Here is a 19,693-nt window from a genome sequence, read left to right as displayed (position 1 = left end):
CCTCTCCATTAGGCTTTTCCCTAACACTTGAAGGGCCCAGCTCAAGAGCATCCATGAGAATACCCCATACTATCATCTAAATATTCATAAACAATAGTCAGCTATTGAGTGCTACATAAAACATTCTCTATCCTCCTATATTGACAAATTGCTGCAATTTGGAATTTCCAGGAGCAGATACTGAGACTGAGTTTGTCCTGTATGGTATTTATTAGTGATCAACAGGGAGAGGAGGCAGGAGCAGGCAGAGAGAGAAGTCCAAATGCATTGCGGACTCCACCAAGCCTCGGCCAACACTAAGTGTCCTAGAGAATATATGGCCCACCAGACTGTCCAGGGCAGGTAAAATTTCTGTGCCACTCTTCCTCTATCCCCAGGACAGGGCATATTTTGGATGAGGGGGCTCCATGCAGGCACAAACCTTGAAAAAGCTGACAACTGGGTAATACCTCCTTCTTCTAGCAGATGTTCCTTCCTAACGACCTGTTCTGCTCAGGCAAGAGCAGCAGGGTAAGAGGACTTCCATCTCTCCCAACTTCTGGACATTCCAGCGCTCACATTGAAGCTGCATATCCCTGACTCAACAGCTGCCCCTGGCCACTCTCGGCCCTAGGGTACATGACATGGTGGCTTGAGCCACCTTGGGGACAACAGAGAGGCAGGATACCTTCTACCTTCAACACCCTGGAGGTGCGTGGGGAATTCCAGAGTCCTCAGTACTCGGAGACTGGACTAAAACAGAACGGGGCACATCTGCTTTGCCACTAGACCTCTTAATTCCTGAGCAACCGGGAGCTAGAGGAGGTCTCTAAAGTAGGGGAGTAGAATAGGAACCCACCCCTCTTGCTCGAGTCAAGGTATGCTACCAAATATCACACTAAGATGTTGGGAGATTTAAAGGAGGATTTGCACATGGAAGGCCCCGAATTTTTTTAGAGAAAGAGACTGAGTCCCAGCTAGCATTAAATAAAGCAATAGCTTAAACAATCTCCATGAGATTTTTACTATTAGCGGTATTCCTGGTGTAGCCCTGTCAGAGCTGTCTCTCTGTCACTCGCCCTGGGCCCAACAATCCTTTCCCGAGGCGGAATCCCCCTGGCGGTGTGGGTCAGGATCGCTCTCCGTCCCCTACCCGCGCCAGGTCCCTGGAGCTGAGCAGAGCAGGGCGCTGTCGGGCGCGTGGGGGAGCCGGGGCCGGGACGAGCACTACCCGTAGCCCGAGCGACAGCGGCCAGAGGGAGGAGGCTGCGAGGCTGAGGAAGACAGTCGGGCCCAGCTTGACGCAGCGGCGGCTGCGACTGAGCAGGCCACCACCAGGGCACCCGGGCCAGCCGCGCCAGCCATCCCTCCGCCTCCTCCTTCAGCTGCTCGGCGCGCGTGGGAGTGAGTGCGTCGCGCGCCCGCCGAGGGTCTCAGGTTCTGGGCATCCTCGGCAAGCGAGCCCGGGCAGAGGGAGGCGCACGAGCGCGCGCGACAGAAGGAGGCGGGGAAAGGAGGGGGCGAGGCGGAGGCGAGCGAACAGGAGGGAGGGACCCGCCCGCCGCGCCCCGGCCGCTGGGCATGTGTGGCCGCAGGCGCCCGACGCTGCCGCTGTCCCGGGGCTGAGCCGCGCCCAGGTGTCCCGGACAGTGCGTGCACGCGTGTGTGTCCGCGCAGGCGAGCACCGCGCCGGCCCTGAGCCTCGCGTTCGCTCCCCCCGGCCGCGGTGCATGTTCGCCTCCTGTCACTGTGTGCCGAGAGGCAGGAGGACCATGAAAATGATCCACTTTCGGAGCTCCAGCATCAAATCGCTCAGCCAGGAGATGAAATGCACCATCCGGCTGCTGGACGACTCGGAGATATCTTGCCACATCCAGGTGCGCGTGGAACCGGGCGAGGGCGCGGGGCACACGCCGGGAGCAGGGCGGGGGGCCTTTGCGGTGGGCATGCGAGGACAAGGAACCCACTCCCGGAGGGGATTGGGGGACTGCTAGAAAGCCAGATTTCGATTCCTCAGCCCTCTGAGGCTGGGGGGCCTTATCCTGGCGTGGGGGGCATGGTCCCCTGCAAGCTCCAGGCACGCGTTGTCCGCGCCCAGTCCCCTTCCCCTCGCGTGCACCCTGCGCGCGCGTCTCACTGCGCCCAGGCTAGGGGCGCGGGGCAGCTGCCTGCGGGGGGGCTCTGGCCCCTCTGGGCCCTACTCCGCCAGGAGATGGGAGCTCCGAGGGCGGAGAGGGGCACCTGCATGTTGCCCACTGGTATTTCCTTCTTTCCTCCACGTGGAGAAGGCATGCATCCGCCGGGTTCACTCATTCTCTCTCCCGCGCCCAGGCTCCGGAGACGCCCTCAGTCCCGGAACCTGCTTTCCGCTCCGTGTGGGTCCTCCTTACCCTCCGCCGGTGGTCTTCAGTTCTCCGCGTGGGGCGGTGGCGAAGTTTCCCCAGAGTGAGAGAGGCCGGGCTGCCCTGGGCGCCAGCCTTGAGGGACGGAGCGCGCGCGCTGCGTCTGACGGGAGCTACCTCGAAAGGAGTGTGTGAAGTCTGAGTGTTTCAGAGAAAGGAAAAGAAAGGATTGTGAGGCCAGCAAGTGTGGAGCCCTGCAGGAACCTGGGTCCTGGGAAAAAGCGCCCTGTGGAATCTTGGTGGACATTCACTGTCACCCAAGTTGGAGGAGAAGGCTAGTTGTTTGGGTGAAGGCAGCTTTGCTGGCAGCCCTGTGCTTGGGTAGTAAATGCCTCTGGGCTGTCAGGAGAGCTAGTGTGAGCTGCAAAGGTGTGCGCCAGTGTGCGTATTTGCGGTGGGTGAATATGTAGGCAGGTGAGAGCTCCTCTTCCAGGACCTCAAAGATGCCCCACTTGGTGCGCACACAATCAGGAAAGGTTGTGTCAGGGCTCAGCACAATTAACTTCTGAATTTTAAATCTATTTAACTATTTATCTCCGGAATTTCCTTTCTCACCTACCCTAGTCCAGTCTTGAGGCTCTGGGACCGAGCTGTTGTTGTTGTTGTTTTTTTTTTTTTAATACATTTAAATACAAGGCACATCACCCATGTCAGTGGGAGGTGAGTGGGGCAGCATCTCCCAGAGTAGGAATCAGCCTCTAGGCTGTGCAAACCATGAAGGAATGAAAGGACTTTCCCTGTTTTATTTTATTTAATTTTGTTAGTGGGAGTGTGTGACATGTTGGGGCAGTTGCAATTAATTTGTAACCTGACAGCTGGACAAAAGTCAAGGTAGGAATGTGATGCCCCATGATCTCCCAGGAAAGTAGGCTCCCACTGAATTTTCTGGAGGATCTTGAATTTCATTCTGACCAAGCAGCACTGCTAAATTTAATAATAAAAGGATTAGCAGGATAGGCAGTGTTTCTACTGCCACAAGGGTTGCACAGAAGCATCTGGCATGTACTAATAGTCTTGTGATCCAGAGAGTGTGGTCTGTGCACTTTGCTTGAAGTCCTAAAGTGCGTGTACAGGTCCTTTAACTCATAATGAATGTGTAGATGATGGAGGTGCCATCAGGGAGAGAGGCTGCTGAGGTCTCCTCTGTCTCTCAGCCCTCTTCTGCCCTGTCCCACTTGGTGTTGACATTTTTCCCCTCCCTCAGGATGAAGTCTTCCTTAGAATAATAAATATTCCCCAAAGGACATGTATTTGTTGTCTCGTGTTTTGAGAAACAATGAATTGTAGCCAGTCTAACAACAGTGTGAAAAACTCTAGTGCTTATGACTCAACTAGTGCCAAAGAGGTTAAAATGTTACGTTTCAAAATGTTGGCTTGGATACTGATTTTTCAAAAAATTAGATGTTTCATTTTGTGATTCATCTTTCTCTGCCCTTTCTGCCCCCAAATTAGGATTATTATTTAACCAATTAAAATGAATTAAAATATTTTATTTGGATAACTTTGGACCTCATACTTTCCTAGAGTACTCCAGACCAGGGATTGAAATTGCCCTTCCACGTATCAGGTTACAAAGACTTCCCATTTGCTCAGAGTGAGAACAAAAGGATTAAAAAACAATGTGAAACAAAGCCATTTGGAATCACTGGCACTTGTTTTGGGTGAATCCATCTGTGTTTGCTTCCTTCCTTCCTCCTATGGAACTACACAGTTAAAGGATTGTATATACTGTCCACAGAACGTCACCCTCTCTCCATAGCCCACATCTGCCTATCTGAGTTAGGAGCTCTCATCCCTGGTGCCTGCCTGGCTCTAGAGCAGGAGTGTCCAATTTTCTGGCTTCCCTGGGCCACGTTGGAAGAAGAAGAATTGTCTTGGGCCACACATAAAATACGCTACCACTAATGATAGCTGATGAGCTTAAAAAAAAAAATCACAAATAGTCTCATCATGTTTTCAGAAAATTTATGAATTTGTGCTGAGCTGCATCCAAAGCTGTTCTGGGCCACGGGCTGGATGAGCTTGATCTAGAGGCTCTGTAGGAGGAGCAGGAGCTCTTGGACATGTGTTAGTTGTTCACTCCTCTTCACTCCAGGAGTGCTGCCTATGGAGCCCAAAAATAAGTGGGGGAAACTCAAGCCACACATCCTTGGGAGTTCATTAGTCTGTGTTCTCTAGTAGGTGAGCATTCCAGATTGAAAGAAAAAAGAGTCACTCAAACAGTTTTCTCTAGTAAGGTGCTGGAGGGTGGCTGCATGTGGTAGATGCAAGGGATGACAGAAACCTTCAGGCCTATTGCTTGAGACCATGTGAATAGCTCTAGGTGCCATTTCTTGAGCATCTCTCATGTGCCAGCCTTTTCCACTCATTTATGTCTGCTCTCTACCACCAACCTTTGAGTAGGTATTATTCCCTTCTTTTGGATAAGAAAACTGAGCAGCTAATAACTTAAGTGACTTGTTCAAGGCCATGTCTCTAAAAAGAGAATGAGCAGCTGGAATTCAAATCCAGAATTGTCTGGATCCGAAGCTTATGTATGTCTTTGACATATTACCCCATAGTTAAAATAGCTGAAGTTTCAGTGAAATTTCCAGACATGGATAGAGGTAAATCCAAGGTACGGGGGTTTAAACCAGTGACTGAAGGCCAGTTGGGATTCATGATCTGAAAGGGCAAAGTGACCCACTTTGCCAGTTTGCAAACTTAATGTGTCCTGAGTCTGCCAGGCAGGCTGGCATCCCAGAGCTGATTGGAATCCCACATCCAAACGTCACTGGGGGCCATTTCCACCCCCCGGAAACATGGTATTTGCCTTTAAAGAAACTATATGCATAAATGCTTTGTTAGGTTCGATGCACAGTGTCCTTATATTTCAGACTGTAGTAGCCCCAAATTATGCCTATGCATCAAAAGAGGAACCAAGCCAGAAACTAAGGGAGAATTGCCTATTTGTGCTCTGATTACAGGGTGTGATGGTGAAAGCGCATGTGTTTTGTTCCTCTTCAGTGTGTCTTCCACAAGGGGCAGAAGGCGGAATATTCTCCTTGCTACCTCCCCATCCCCTAAGATCTTTGCATTTACCACCATATAGAGGATAGGAAAGAGCTTTTGCAAAATAACAGCTTTTAAACATTCCTTTTCCAAATCATATAATTTTGGTGGTATTTGGGCAACGAAAACTTTCAAACATACAACCTAGTGGCCCAGTCTTAGCAGACTGGTGGTCATTTCCAATAAGAGATGTGGAAGTCATTGGCTCTGTCTCTTTTCGCAGGGTCTGGGATGCTGTCCCATCATATCATTTGCTTGTGAATGTTCAGGTAGGATGGAAGATAGAGGAATTCCAAATAGGGCATAAAGGGGAGTTTGGGGTACCAGATAGAGGCCTGGGGAAGGGAAAGAGTTGCTGAATGCTCCTTATTGGGCTTTTCCAATTGAGCTAACCCTTGAAGTCTGGATGTTGTAGGAGGATAAGGTTTGGCTCTAACTCTTCATTCAACCTTGCTACTTTAATTAGAGTGGAGTCCTAGCCATTTTCTATCCACCTTTTTTTTTTTTTTTTTTTTTTTTTTAGATACTGGCATTGTCATTCACAGCTCTTGCTAATGAACTTGCCATTTTTAATACTGACTTTCTGAGGTTACATAGACTTTTTACATAGACATTAAGGATGTTTACTGACTCATATATTCATACTTTGGCAAAGCCCGGTAAGTGTGGCTGACATAGTTGGAATTGGCTGAAAATGTGTATTTGTCTTTGACTAGAAATCCTAGCATAGTGCTTTGCATGCAGTAGGAACACAATAAATACCGATGTAGATTGAATAATTTCCTTTCTAGACTGTTAAATTCACAAGAGTAGGAACATTTTGATGTTCTCCGCGGAGTCCCTAGTACTTAGAATAGTGCTTGCTATTCTATATAATATAATATGTGCACATTAAACACCAGTGGAATGGATGAGTGCTAACCTTCCCAATATTTATTCTAGCTCATTACCTGTCAACATGAACGTAGCATGCCAGCATTGGATCGGGAATCAGATGTGTGGTTTAGTTATGTTACCAACCAGCTGTGTGATCTTGAGTGAGTCATTTGACATTTGGAGTCAATTTTCTTTTCATTTGTAAAACAAAAGAATTTGGTTAGATGGATGCTACAGTTTAAAAAGTCTGTGGTTTTATTATTGACTAGATAAATTACATTTGAATGAAGCGTTGCTATTGACAAAGTGGTAGTGTTCATATTATCTCATATGAATTTCATAACTATCAATTATCTCCATTCTGTGGATGTTATTTTGTTACTATTATCTCAATATTGTATTACTAGATATGGAAAATGAGATTCAGAGAGGTTAGCAGTTTGGGTAACCAAGCAAATAAGTTGGTCAGGAGCCAGGTCATTTGACTCAAAATCCAGAGCTCTTTCATCTTTGGAACACTGCCTCTTGGGACTAGATGATTAGGCTGCTTTTGGCTGCAAGTAAAAGAGTAGCCAAGTTAAAGTGGCCTAAATAATAAGGACACTTATTATCTTAGCTGCAAAAAGTCCAGAGGGAGGGCAACTTCAGGACTGTTCCAAAGATCTGCCTGGACTTAGTTGCTGCCTCCCGTCTTTTCACTCTGGCATCTTCAGTGCATTAACTGTGTCTCTATAGTCTCCATGATTATGAGGTGGCTGCAGTAATTTTAGATGTCAGTCAGTCACTGCCACATCCACTGTCCAAGAAGAGGTGTTTCCTCATGCATTTCCTTTTTATCACAGAGGAACACTTTCCCAGAGTCCCCATCAGTCTTCCCATCAGATTCTATTGGCCTGGATTGGATCATATGCCCATGCCCTAGCTGCAAAAGTGTCTAGGAATATATGCGTCTGGCATCTTTCCTCTCTATAATGGGAAGTGGCTTTGCCATTATGGAAGGAATGGAATTATGTGTGTGTGTGTGCATGCACATGTGTGTGGTGGGGAGGAACAGCTGTTGGCTAATCAAGCAGGAGTGTCTTTCAGAATACGTCAAATTGGGTTGCAATTACTGTTACAATAAACCTCTCATGAGAGTTTAGTAAGATGTTATCTCAGCCCTGGCTTTTTTTGGCAATCTTTGTATCATCAAATTCCAGAACAAGAAAAATTATGAGAGAGTCTTTTGTAGTGTGTTGTTAAATATCATTTCTGCTCTTGTGGAACTGGTGGGTTCTGGGCAGCTAAAAGGCATCTTGTTCAGAGCAGGCACAGCTCTCTTCAGCAGACAAACTTTATGCTTGTTCAAGTAGCGTGGTGGCAAAGTGGTCCAGAGCATATGTTCTGGAGTACTGCTTGCTTGGGTTTGAACCCTGGCTCTGCCACTGACTAGCCAGGTGACTTTGGGGAAGTCACTTTTCCTCACTGGGCCTCAGTTTCCTCATCTATAAAGTGGAAATAATAATAATATAGCCCTTGTGGACTTTTTGTAAGGATTAAATAAACATTATATGTCAAGTGCTTAGCTTAGTACCTGGCACATAGTGAGAGCTGAAAAAATAGTGACTGTTGTCTTAGTGCTTTGTGAAACTATATTAGAGGTAATCCTAAGTGGTGGCAAGGCTTTGACTTAGAATCAAATGACTTTAAGCCTAAACTCCATCCCTTTCTGATGGTGCAGGACCTTAAGCAAGTCACTGGGCCTCCTGTTCTTCATCTGAGAAATGAGAGTAATAATTCCTCAATTGCCAGTCTCCATTGGGTTGTTGAGATGGTTTATGTAAAAGCATGTTGTAAATGTTAAAATATCACCCAAATACAGAGTACTATTCTAATCAATTTAGTTGAAAAAAAGGATAGCTTCTTATCTGTTGAAATGGGAATGACATTATCATGTGCAAACCTATATCTGTGCTAAATATCAGGCCCCATGATGATCCTGCTGGTGAAATCCAAGCTAGGTCCAGCTGGCAGCCACAATTTTCTGCTAGTAAGGACAATTCAACATTTTTCTCTACCAAGCTCTTCTGGAATGCCATTCAGAGTCTACTGAAAATCAGACACAAAAGGAATAGAGGAGAGAGGCAGTTTGTTAAATACTGTGGCACAGCTCTGACGTTTTTAGACCTAGATTATATGGGCCAGTTCTTTATATTAAGTATATCCTAAAAAAAATGTAATGTTATTCCAATGGTCTGCTAAGATCTTATGTCTTGATATTTTCAAAGCAAAGGCAAAGTGTATTGACTTCAGGGAGAATACAATACAAAGTGTATTGACTTCAGGGAGCACATTGTTTGAACGGTGTATCCACTAGAATTCTTTCAACTACATGCAGCAAATTCTAATTCAAACTGGCTTTAACATTAAGGATGTTTACTGACTCATATATTCAGAAGTCTTGAATTACGTATTTAATTCAAGGACTGTGGCTCTGTTTCTCTGGGGTTCCTTTGCCTCTTCTTGCCATTTGGGATGGCTCCATCCTCAGGCTGGTAGTGAAATGGTTACAGCAGTGCCAGTTCTCACATTTTCATAGGATACCCTCCAGAGGAAGAGAGAAGCCACTTCCAATTCAGCATCCCAAGCAGAAGTGTACAGTCATTCTGATTGGACCTCCCAGGTCACATGCTCACCCCAGAAGCAGTGACTATGACCAGGGGAACAGAATGTACTGATTAGCTTAAGGTGCAGAACTCGACCCTGGGACTCAGGGTGGAATCAACTTCCCCTGTGGTGATGTTCTGCCTGGGGAAGAGCAAATACCTAAAATCAGATGGGAGGAAGGGGGAAATGGCTCCTAGAAAGATAATCCACAATACCTACTCTAGATGCTTTGTCTAGGGTAGGTGGTTCTCAAAGTGTGGTCTGGGGAACTCTGGAAGTCCCTGTGATCCTTTCATGGAGGCCATGCTGTTAAAAAAAGTATTTTCAAAATAATGCTAAGATATTGTTTGCCTTTTTGGATAACAGTTTTATTGAGATATAGTTCACATTCCTTGTAGTACACCCACTTAAGGTATACAATTTTTGATATATTCAGATAGTTGTGCAGTCATCACCACAATCAATTTTAGAATATTTTCATCATCCCCAAAATGAACCTTTGCTCTTCAGCAGTCATACCTTCATTTCCCTCCAGACCTCTTAGTCCTAGGCAACCACTAATCTACTTCCTGTCTATATAGAGTTGTCTATTCTGGACATTTGATAAAAATGGAATCATAAAATATGTGAACTTTTGTGTCTGGCTTCTTTCATTTAGCACAATGTTTTCAAGGTTTATCCACATTGTAGCATGGGTCAGTACTTCCTTCCTTTTTCTTGTTGAATAGTAGTCCATTGCATAGATATATCACATTTTGTTGATCCATTCATTAGTTGATGAACATTTGGGTTAATGAACATTTTGGCTACTATGAATAATGTTGCCATGAACATTCCTGAAAAAGTTGCTCTCTATACACGTTTCTTTTCTCTTGTGTGTATACCTAAAAGTGAAATTACTAGTCATACGGTAACTCTGTGTTTAATCTTTTGAATAACTGTCAAACAGTTTTTCAAAGTGGCTGCACTGTTTTACATTCCCACCAGCAGTGTAGGAGGGTTTCAATTTCTTCACATCCTCTCCAACACTTGTTATTTATCTATCTGTTTGATTATAACCATTCTAAGTGGGTGTGGAGTGGTATCTCATTGTGGTTTTGATTTGCATTTCTCTGAAGGCTAAAGTTGAGCATCTTTTCATGTGTCTATTAGCCATTTGTACATCTTCTTCAGAAAACTGCCCATTTAGACCTTTTGCCTATTTTAAAATGGGTTGTCTTTTATTTTTAAGTTGTAAGAATTCTTCATATATTTTGGACACAAACCCCTTATACAATAAGTGATTTGCAATTTTTTTCCCCATTCTGTGGGATATCTTTTACTTTCTTGATGGGGTCAAAAAAGCTTTTAATTTTGATAAAGTCCAATTTATATATAATTTTTGTTGCTTGTATTTGTGATGCCATAGCTAAGAACTGTTGCCCAATTCAAGGTAATAAGGATTTATGCCTGTTTTCATTAAGCAGTTTTATAGTTTTAGCTCTTATATTTAGGACTTTGATCCATTTTTAAAATTGATACATAGTTTGCATACCATAAAATTAATCATTTTAAAGTGTACAATTCAGTTGATTTTCATATATTCATAAGACTTTGCAACTGCAATCACTCCCTAATGCCAGAACATTTTCAACACCCTAGAATAAATCTGTACCTATTAACAGTCACTCCCCATCTTTGATCCATTTAGAGTCAATTTTGTATATGGTGTGAGGTAGGGGTCCAACTTTATTCCTTTGCATGTGGATACCCAGTTGTCCCAGCACCATTTGTTGAAAAAAATAACTCTTTTCCCCATTGAATTATCTTGTCACTCTGATGAGATGTTGTTTACCTTTTCCACTTTCAGTCTTTCAGAAGTGTACAGTGGAATTTTCTAGAGGCTACAAGATGTGTGAAATTACAACACATTGAATGAAGAAGCATATATGAGAATACACCTCTTTGTTGAGTCAGTCATTAATGATATTTGCAAAAATGTAAAACAATGCTGCTTTTATCACTATTTTGTAAAATAAAGCTATTTTTAAACAAAAATATGTTATTTACATTAATGTACAGTGGGTTTATTGTTATTTTTAAATGAATTAATAATTGAATATTTTGGATAATTCTATAGATGTATAATATAAACAAAGGTTTTGCAGATGCTCAGCAGAGTAAAGGAGTTTTGAGGCCAACATACTGAAGAATTGCTGGGTGCAGTGGCTGGTGCCTGTAATCCCAGCACTTTGGGAGGCTGAGGTGAGCAGATCGCATGAACCCAGGAGCTTGAGACCATCCTGGGCAACATGGTGAAACCCTGGGTTTACAAAAAATACAAAAATTAGCTGGAATTGGTGCATGCCTGTAGTCCCAGCTACTTGGGAGCCTGAGGTGGGAGGATTGCATAAGCTAGGGAGGTGGAGGCTGCAGTGAGCCATGATTGTGCCACTGCACCCCAGCCTGCATGACAGTGAGACTCTGTCTCCAAAAAAAAAAAAAAAAAAAAAATGCTGGTTTAGGTGACTGTCCATTTATTGAACTTCCAGAAAAATTAAAAAAAGCCAAAATCAAATAAAACAAAGTAGAACTTACATGCATCTTCTATGCCTCCAAGATCATAAGTTACAAGTACCCCAAGTGATGTCAATTAAATAAAAAACACTGCGTGTTCACAGAAAATATGTACATTATATTTGGAATTCTTAGTAGTAACTATGCACGTGTGTATGTGTGCGTGTGTGTGTTTTGTCTGCGTTTATATTCAAAATATTAACAGTAGAAGGACAAGGCCAAGCTCTACTGTAGTAAGCATTCTCTAATTGCAGTTGCTCTCTAACTGAATCCTAACTTTTTAAACTCTAATAATCGTATAAAGCTGTGTCTTGTTTTGAGACCCTTCTTTAGATCATGGAAAATATACAGCTAAACATGAAGTATTTAAACTGTAAACCATTTGAATCAGGCCCATTAGTCACTTGAATTATTAAGTTGTTACTTCTTTTTCTGAGTAGGCATTTTGGGAAAACAAAAATGTTGCAGGAATGGAAATATCAGAATTTATTCTACGAGAATCTGAGATTCACATGGCATAAGTGTTAGGCATTGGGAAGATAACATGGCCCTCTTTTAGTTCTCACCCTGTGATGGAGAATTTCAAGTTGCTCTTCCCATGAAGTAACAGAGAGCCAGAGTTGGGAAAAATAATGGGACTAGGGTCAGGAGCCAGTGGGCAGATTTTGCAGCTGAGGTTTGAACTTGACTCAGGCTCAGAAGAGTCAAGTTCAGCATTGAGCCCTGGGAGAAGTGTGTAAGTGCTTCTCAGTCGGATGTTCCTGTGGATTTTCTCTGTTCTTCAAATGCAGACTCGGATTCAGGAAGTCTTGGGAAGAGCCCTGAAATTTGACATTTTTAGCATGCTTCCAGGTGGTGCTTGTGTGGCTGGTCTGTGGACCACATCTGGAATAGTCAGACATTAGTGGAATTTACCTTTCTCCTAATAATATTGCTAAGCTCCTTGAGTGGAGGGATCTGTTCCTTTTGTTCCTCCCTCGATTGTGCCTCACTGGGCACATTTCTTTCAGTAGATGTTCAATGAGTGTGGGTAAGTGAGTGAATAAATAAAGAAATCCATCCTGGTGTGTCTATCACAGGTGTAACGAAGTGCTGATTAGACACTGTTGCTGGGTATGGAATGATTCTGTTTGACTATTTGTTCCAAGCAAATCAAGAGATTGTTTTTTCAAACAGAATTTCCCATGGCAAATCTGATGAAGTGTTGCATGTCCATGAGAGCACACGGGACTACGGTTAGTGACTGCCTTCTTGTCCCTCTGGGCCAGGCTTCCCAGTCTTGCTTTCCTGTACACTGGACTCCTGGTGGTATTTCTGAAAAGCTCTGGCAATATCTCGGCACAAACAAGTCATTGTGTATAAGCCAGCAGTGCCTGGAAGCCCCTGGAGGCATAGGGGCCCCAGCTGTTCTTACTTGCAGAACTGACACTGAGGGACAATGACCCTGGAGGGCCATACAAAATGCATTCCAGTTGTAACTTAAGCTCTGGAGTTGAGCTGCTTGCTTTGTTGATTCTCCCTGAAGGTGCAGGATGGAAAGGAGGGGCCCACTTTAGCAAAAAGAAAGAAAAAAAGGAGCTTATTCTAAAAAGGAAGAGCATTTGTTTTGATCAAGAAGTTATGTTTTTCAAAAGTAAATTAAAGTTTGTTTGAAACAATGTCAATCTTATTCGATAAACATTTGTTAAATATCTTCTATATTCCTAGCCCAGAGCTGGAAGTAGAGATACAAAAGAAAATAAAATCAGCCATCAAGAGGCTCGCAGTCAGTCAGGGGGAAGACAGAAAGGATAGTGATGTGAGGATGAAATGACGGATGTAGAGACAGGTAAATGCAGGTGGAAGACCAAGAGGATACACCAAGATCAGACTGGGGCATCAGTAAGTATCTCTGGTATAGATGAATCTTGATTAATAATTAAAGGACAAGTGGAAGTAAACTCTTTCAGAAGGAGAAAAAGGGCATTACAAGCAAAGTGATCTCTTGCTTGCTTGGTGTAAAACCCTAGGCATGAAATATGATGACTGAATCTGGGAGTTAAGGAAAGGAGAATCTGGGATGAGTTCCACATGGTTAGTTTCAACGACTGGGTAATGGCGATGCCATTCCAGGAGAGACAGACCTGGTCACATAATTTATGTGGTCCTGTGCAAATGAAAATGCAGAGCTTGTTAAAAAATTGTTAAGAATTTTAAAGTGGTGATAGCAGGCCATTAAGCCAAGTACAGAGTCCTTCTAGGCACAGGTCCCTGAGCAAATGTGCAAGTCACACACCTGTGAAGCTGACACTGAGGAGATAGACTAGAGGAGAAGCAGGTTGGGGGAAGAGAGGATGAGTTCCATTTTGGGTATGTTGATTTTGAAGTGCCTGTAGGGCATCTGACTGGAGAATTCTCAGTAGACAGTTGGATATAAGGAATGAAAGTTACCAGAGACACAGGTCTGACATTGAGACAGAAGTAAGGGAATCGTTAATGTCCTTGCAAGGGGTGGCAGAAACCATGTGGTATGAACAAAACTGCCATGACAGGTCTTCCTTTTTTGTCTGTATTTCTGCTTGGGGCAGGCTTGTAGATCAAATCAATGAATTGTGAGCTCTAGAAATCTTTCCAACAGTACTTGATCATTTTTCCTTTGTTAGGCAACTCCAACTGAACCAGAGCTGGTCTCTATTTTCTTCTACAAATGGGGCAGCCAAACCAGGATTGTCAGTGGAAAGGCTTTTGTCTGTCCTTACTCTTCATGTCCTAGCTTGGACTTGCAAATGAGAAAGACCTCTTTCAGTTTTCAAGTTCTGAGTTTCAGAGCATACAATTTTCTTTCCAGGGAAGTTGCCCTTTAAGACAGTGTCAGGAGCATTAAGTAGATAATACATTTTAAAATCCTATCAACATGCTACAAAATTAATCATGTTATATGAGGAGTAGCTTTGCTGCAATAATTTATCTTTATTTAGTATTTGTTTATATCTCAGATATCTTTTATGGCAAATTTTGTTTTGTGTGTAGTTTTCAGGGAGTTTTTGTGAAAATTAAAATAATTCAAGTTCTATAAAATTGCTCAGACAATAATCTAATATTAATAATGTAATGACCTGAATCTTAGATGTACAATAGAGTTTTATCTGAATCTATCTATGTATAATGCTAACGTTTGAAATACTATTATTCTGTAGCAGGAGAAAGCAATTAACATGTTAACAGATCAGGGTTTGGCTTATAATCTCTCACCTCAGAAGTATAATTTATTGCTTTAAAACTCTAGTCCTTGATGCTAAACATTAATCTGGAAACTCAAGATTAACTGAACCAAGGTCTTGACACATAAACTGAAAATTCAAACACACTAACGTTTACTGATGGATATAATGATAAAATCAAGCAGTCTTAAAAAAATCAGTAACTAGTTAGCCTTATTAGTAGAAGAGAGGACCAACACCTAATTAATCAGTTGGCTAATAATTCTTCCTTGATGTTTCTCGCTAATGTTATTTTTTGGCTGATCTGTACACATGTTACTGTCCATCTTTGTCATCTGTACCTTGTGTAGGTATTGTCTACAATGTTATGACATGTTGAGTATTTATTGGTTCTTCGTTTAGCAGCAACCTTTCTCTACACTTACAGTCCTCTTGATATCCTTGAGTATAATAATAATAATACCATGTATTACATTGATTAAATTGAGACTGATTTAAACAGAGATGTTATAGGATTGGTTCAATGTCTCATATTTAGCAAGATTAGGGTGGGGTATTGTGTCTCGAGTTTTAGGTTTGCTCTTATTACACTAAATACTACCATTATTTTGTTTTTGAATGTTCTTGGTAGTCTAAATGATGTAATTCCTTTCCACTGACAACTTTTTTTAATAGCTCAAGAGAAAAGCCATACACAGATCACACCTCTGGGTAGAAAAAGCATATTGATGTTTTAGAACTGTCATCCAAGGACACCGTTTAAGTTCTTTCCCTGTCTACTTTCTTTTTGTAACCTGTGGCTGAATGTACATCCAAATAAAATTGCAGTCAACTTACTATGGTGATATGAGTATTTTGTCATCTAATATAGCTAGATTCCTTTTACATATTTGGCATGGTACAAATATTACTTGTAGTTTGAAATTTCAAATTAACTCCCCAGAAGTTGTAAAAAGAAAAAAAGGAGGGTGATGCTAATAAAATGTTCTATCTGTCCTTTAAGGTAATTTACCTTGTAGTTTTGAGATTGACTCTGCAAGTCAAAATCTAGCAATGCAGAGCATGGTATTTAGAGGACTTTTAGAAAAATAGGAAAACAATGTATTATTATTATTATTTTGCTTAGGCACTAGCCACTGTCATGTCAGGCTCTCTTTGTTTTGAAGGCTAAGGCAGGAGAGTAATAAACTCTATGGAGTAGGGATGGAAATACACTTCAGGATATTTTATGCCACCTGGAACCTTATCAAGGATAACTTCACCTCCTGTGTTCCCAGACCTCAGGGGAGAAGTATTTCTGCTGAGGGTCATCCTGACACATGGGGGCACCTTGAGTGACATCTTTTGCCTCCAAGTTTGAAGACATAGTTTTTCCACCATCTATAGATGGCACTTTCTTTGTTCAGTGCTGATTAAAAGGAAAAAAGAAGAGGAAAAGTTATACAGTAATTCAAGGGCAGCTGTGAAGCCTGAGTTTGCAGTGCCAGCAGCAGTGTGGTAATTTGAGAATAGCAAATTAGAAGGACAAAGCAGATTTTAATCATATGCCACAGAGAGGAAGGTGGTTTAAGTTTATCTCCAAATTGTACCTCCATTAGAGAAAGGAAAGCTTTTAATGCTATTATCCAATATATAGTTAAAGATGACTTTTTTCCTTTCCCCAGCCTTTCTTTAGTGTGTTTACTGGCTTAGAAATGGCAGCCTTTTTTAGACTTGGCAAAAGTAGTTTGAAAAATATTTGTTTTTTATAATTACAGATGTAATTTATGTACATAAATAAAATAAGAATACCCTGTAACTTCATTACCCAGAAAAAAAAAGAAATGGCAGACTTTTTCTCCCTTAGTGTGTTGAGAGTTGTTAAATATAAAATATAAAACATTTTCTTGGTGTTATGGGAAATGAGGAGAGAGAGAGAGATAGAGAGGGAGAGATTGTGAGCTTCTCGTCTGAAGACAGACCTGAAGACTTAAGAAAATATCTTCATCTATCTGTCTGTCGGTCTATCCATCCATCCATCAAACTATCCATTAATTCATTCATCATTTATCCACTCTTCCACTCATCCACCAACCCACCCATCCACTTATCCACTTTTCCATCCATTCATCCATAAATCCATCCATCCATCCATCCATCCATCCATCCATCCATCCATCCTCCATCCATCCACCAAACAAACATTTATTGAATACCTCTGTTGGGGACTGCTCTGAGTAGCAGAGTTACAAAAAGATAAATAAGAATTAATCCTTGTCAATCTAGTAGAAAAGACAGACAGACACATAAACAGATTTAAAGTAGCACTATTATGATAGAAAAACACTAGGATGTTATTGGAGCTCATAAAGGGGTCAATAGTAGAGCCAGAGTGTGGCTTGGGGAAAGGCATAACCTTTCTTTAACCTCTAGTGGCTGTCCTCCAATGTTACTGCTTTTAAAAATATATTATTTGTGTTTTATTTCTTTCTCCTTATTTATTTTTATTGTGGCAAAAAAATGTATGTAGCAGAATTTACCATGTTAGCCATTAAAAAAAATATTTTTCTTTTGCGGTGCCTGTGCCTTGCACAGCCCCTGGACAGGCACAGCTGCCTGCCCCCCAGCCGCCGAAGGCTGCTCTACCCCTCTGTTCTGGCTGCTGCCGAGCATAGGAGCTTGGGCTGGGCAAAGCTCAAGGGGACACCGTGTTAGCCATTTTTAAGTGTGCAGTTTAGTGGCATTAAGTAGTTCACATTGTTGTGCAACCATTATCACCTTCCAAAGTTATTACTTATAAAAAAGATATTATTTGAAATGGATCACTGATATTTTCTCACTCACATTTCAAGTGTGAATACGAGCATCTTTAAAACTTTGTTCTTTTCTTCCAAATATCTCAGCCAAAGTTGTACCTTGCTATAAAATGTGATTTCAAGACAAGTCCCACACCTGCTTCCTTGGTTCCTACTAGACGTACATCCTCAGCGTGTCTCCTGTATAGATATGCTGGAGCAGCCACTGAGGAGCCCTAATCCAGCCTGGGAAGGGCCAAGAAGATTTTCTGGTGTAGGTGATGCCTGAGATGAGCTTTAAGGAAAAAATAGATATTGTCTGGCTAATAAATGGGGAAGTGTGTTGAGAAAAGGTGCAGTTAGGGAAAGAAGGACATTCTAGCAAAGGTTGAGCATAGAGGAAGACATAACATTTATGGGGAACTGAAAGAAATGCATTATACTTTTATACATCAAGAAAGAATTCCTTACTGTGCAGTGGGGAGCTGGCATTACCTGCTTAGACTGTGCAGATGGTGGAGTGGAGGTCAGAGTCTAGAAAACAATGTTGGCCACTGTTTATTAGGGAATAATTAAGACAACTCCTCCATTGAGTCATGGTTTGTTACTAGCTTGGCTCACACTTGGGCAAGATTCGTAGGGTGTTTTGTTTCAGACTTTGAATGCCTTAGTGCTTTTTGAAAAGCCCCACCCTGAGGCACATTAGTGTTTGCCAGTTCTTTTTTTTTTTGGAAGGGTGGTGACAGGGTCTCACTTTGTCACCCAGGCTAGAGGGCAGTGGCACCATCACAGCCCACTGCGGCCTTGCATTCCTGGGCTCAAGTGATCCTCCTGCTCTAGCCTCATGAGTAGTTGGGACTACAAGTGGTGCCACTATGCCAGGCTAATTTTCTTTTTAACTTTTATTTGTAGAGAAGGGGTTTTGCTATGTTGTTTCCCAGGCTGAGTTTGCCAGTTCTTTAGTTAAGGTTTTAAATTTCTGTGTGCTGTTGGGATGGTGATAGTTTCACAACTTGTGACCTTCAGCGATGAAGCAAGTCTTTCTTAATATGGCCAGGAAATTAGGACACCTTTTCCTTTTTTTTTTTTTTTTTTTTTTTTGAGATGGAGTCTTGCTCTTGTCACCCAGACTGGAGTGCAGTGGTGTGATCTCAGCTCACTGCAACCTCCATCTCCCAGGTTCAAGCAATTCTCCTGCCTCAGCCTCCCGAGTAGCTGGGATTACAGGTACCAACCACCACGCCTGGCTAATTTTTTTTTTTTGTGTGTGTGTGTTTTTAGTAGACGCAGGGTTTCACCATGTTGGTCAGGCTGGTCTCAAACTCCTGATCTCAGGCTGTCCACCCGCCTCAGCTTCCCAAAGTGCTGGGATTACAGGCGTGAGCCACTGCGCCCAGCCGGAGACCTTTTCAAAGCAACCTACCCCATTAAGCTGTTAGAGTAGTCATGAGCCCAGCTAGAGAGGGTCTGATGTAAGCAATTGCAGAAATTCCAGGAAATAAGTATTGAACAGTATTGAAAGGCCTTCTTATGCACAGTAGACCAGTGCTGTCTGGTAGAACTTTTGCAGTGATAGTACTGTTCTGTATCTGTGCTGTCCAGTTTAGTAGCCACTAGCCTCACATGGCTATTGAGCCCTTGCAATGTGACTAGTGTGACTGAGGAACTGAATTTTCATAGCTATTTAATTTCAACTCATTAAATTTAAGTTTACATAGTTACACATGCTAGTGGCTACCACACTGGACAGTGCAGTGATAGTGATAGTCTCTTAATGGTAGCTAACTCTGGAAGCAGAGAGGAATTGAATAAAGGTGGGGGCAGTGCAGGAAAGCTTTGCATTACATACATCTGTGTCATCTGAGCCTTTGGTAAGCATGTGTTACTTTCATAACTTCAAAACCATATGAAATTTTTCAGCAAATACACTTGCCTTTATTTTCAAAGAGAACTTAGAAAGTTGGAAAGGATTTTAGATTTTTAATCCCGTGCCTGCATGTTTCTCCAGGAGCATCTGAAGTCCAGGGAGGGAAGGGATTAGCCTGGTGAGTGATACACAGATTGGGGCCCAGGCATCTGGACCCCATTTTCATATTTCCTTTTTTTAAAATTATACTTTAAGTTCTGGGATACATGTGCAGAATGTGCAGGTTTGTTACATAGGTATACATGTGCCATGGTGGTTTGCTGCACCCATTAACCCGTCATC

General features: G+C 42.5%; 1 protein-coding gene across 2 annotated transcripts in view; it reads left to right on the top strand.

The window, feature by feature from the left end:
- Positions 1 to 1,506: 1,506 nt before the first annotated feature.
- FRMD3 (FERM domain containing 3) overlaps positions 1,507 to 19,693 on the top strand; it is a 299,052-nt gene continuing 280,865 nt past the window's right edge. For both annotated transcript variants that reach the window (XM_017872367.1, XM_017872366.1), the window contains exon 1: positions 1,507 to 1,856. In XM_017872367.1, the coding sequence (XP_017727856.1) occupies positions 1,710 to 1,856 (147 nt within the window). In that variant the 5' untranslated portion in view covers positions 1,507 to 1,709. The remainder of the gene's footprint in view (positions 1,857 to 19,693) is intronic.

This window comes from Rhinopithecus bieti, unplaced genomic scaffold, assembly GCF_001698545.2.
Source record: "Rhinopithecus bieti isolate Rb0 unplaced genomic scaffold, ASM169854v2 scaffold_5948, whole genome shotgun sequence".
Lineage (NCBI taxonomy): Eukaryota > Metazoa > Chordata > Mammalia > Primates > Cercopithecidae > Rhinopithecus > Rhinopithecus bieti.
This window is presented reverse-complemented; position numbering and strand designations above follow the sequence as displayed.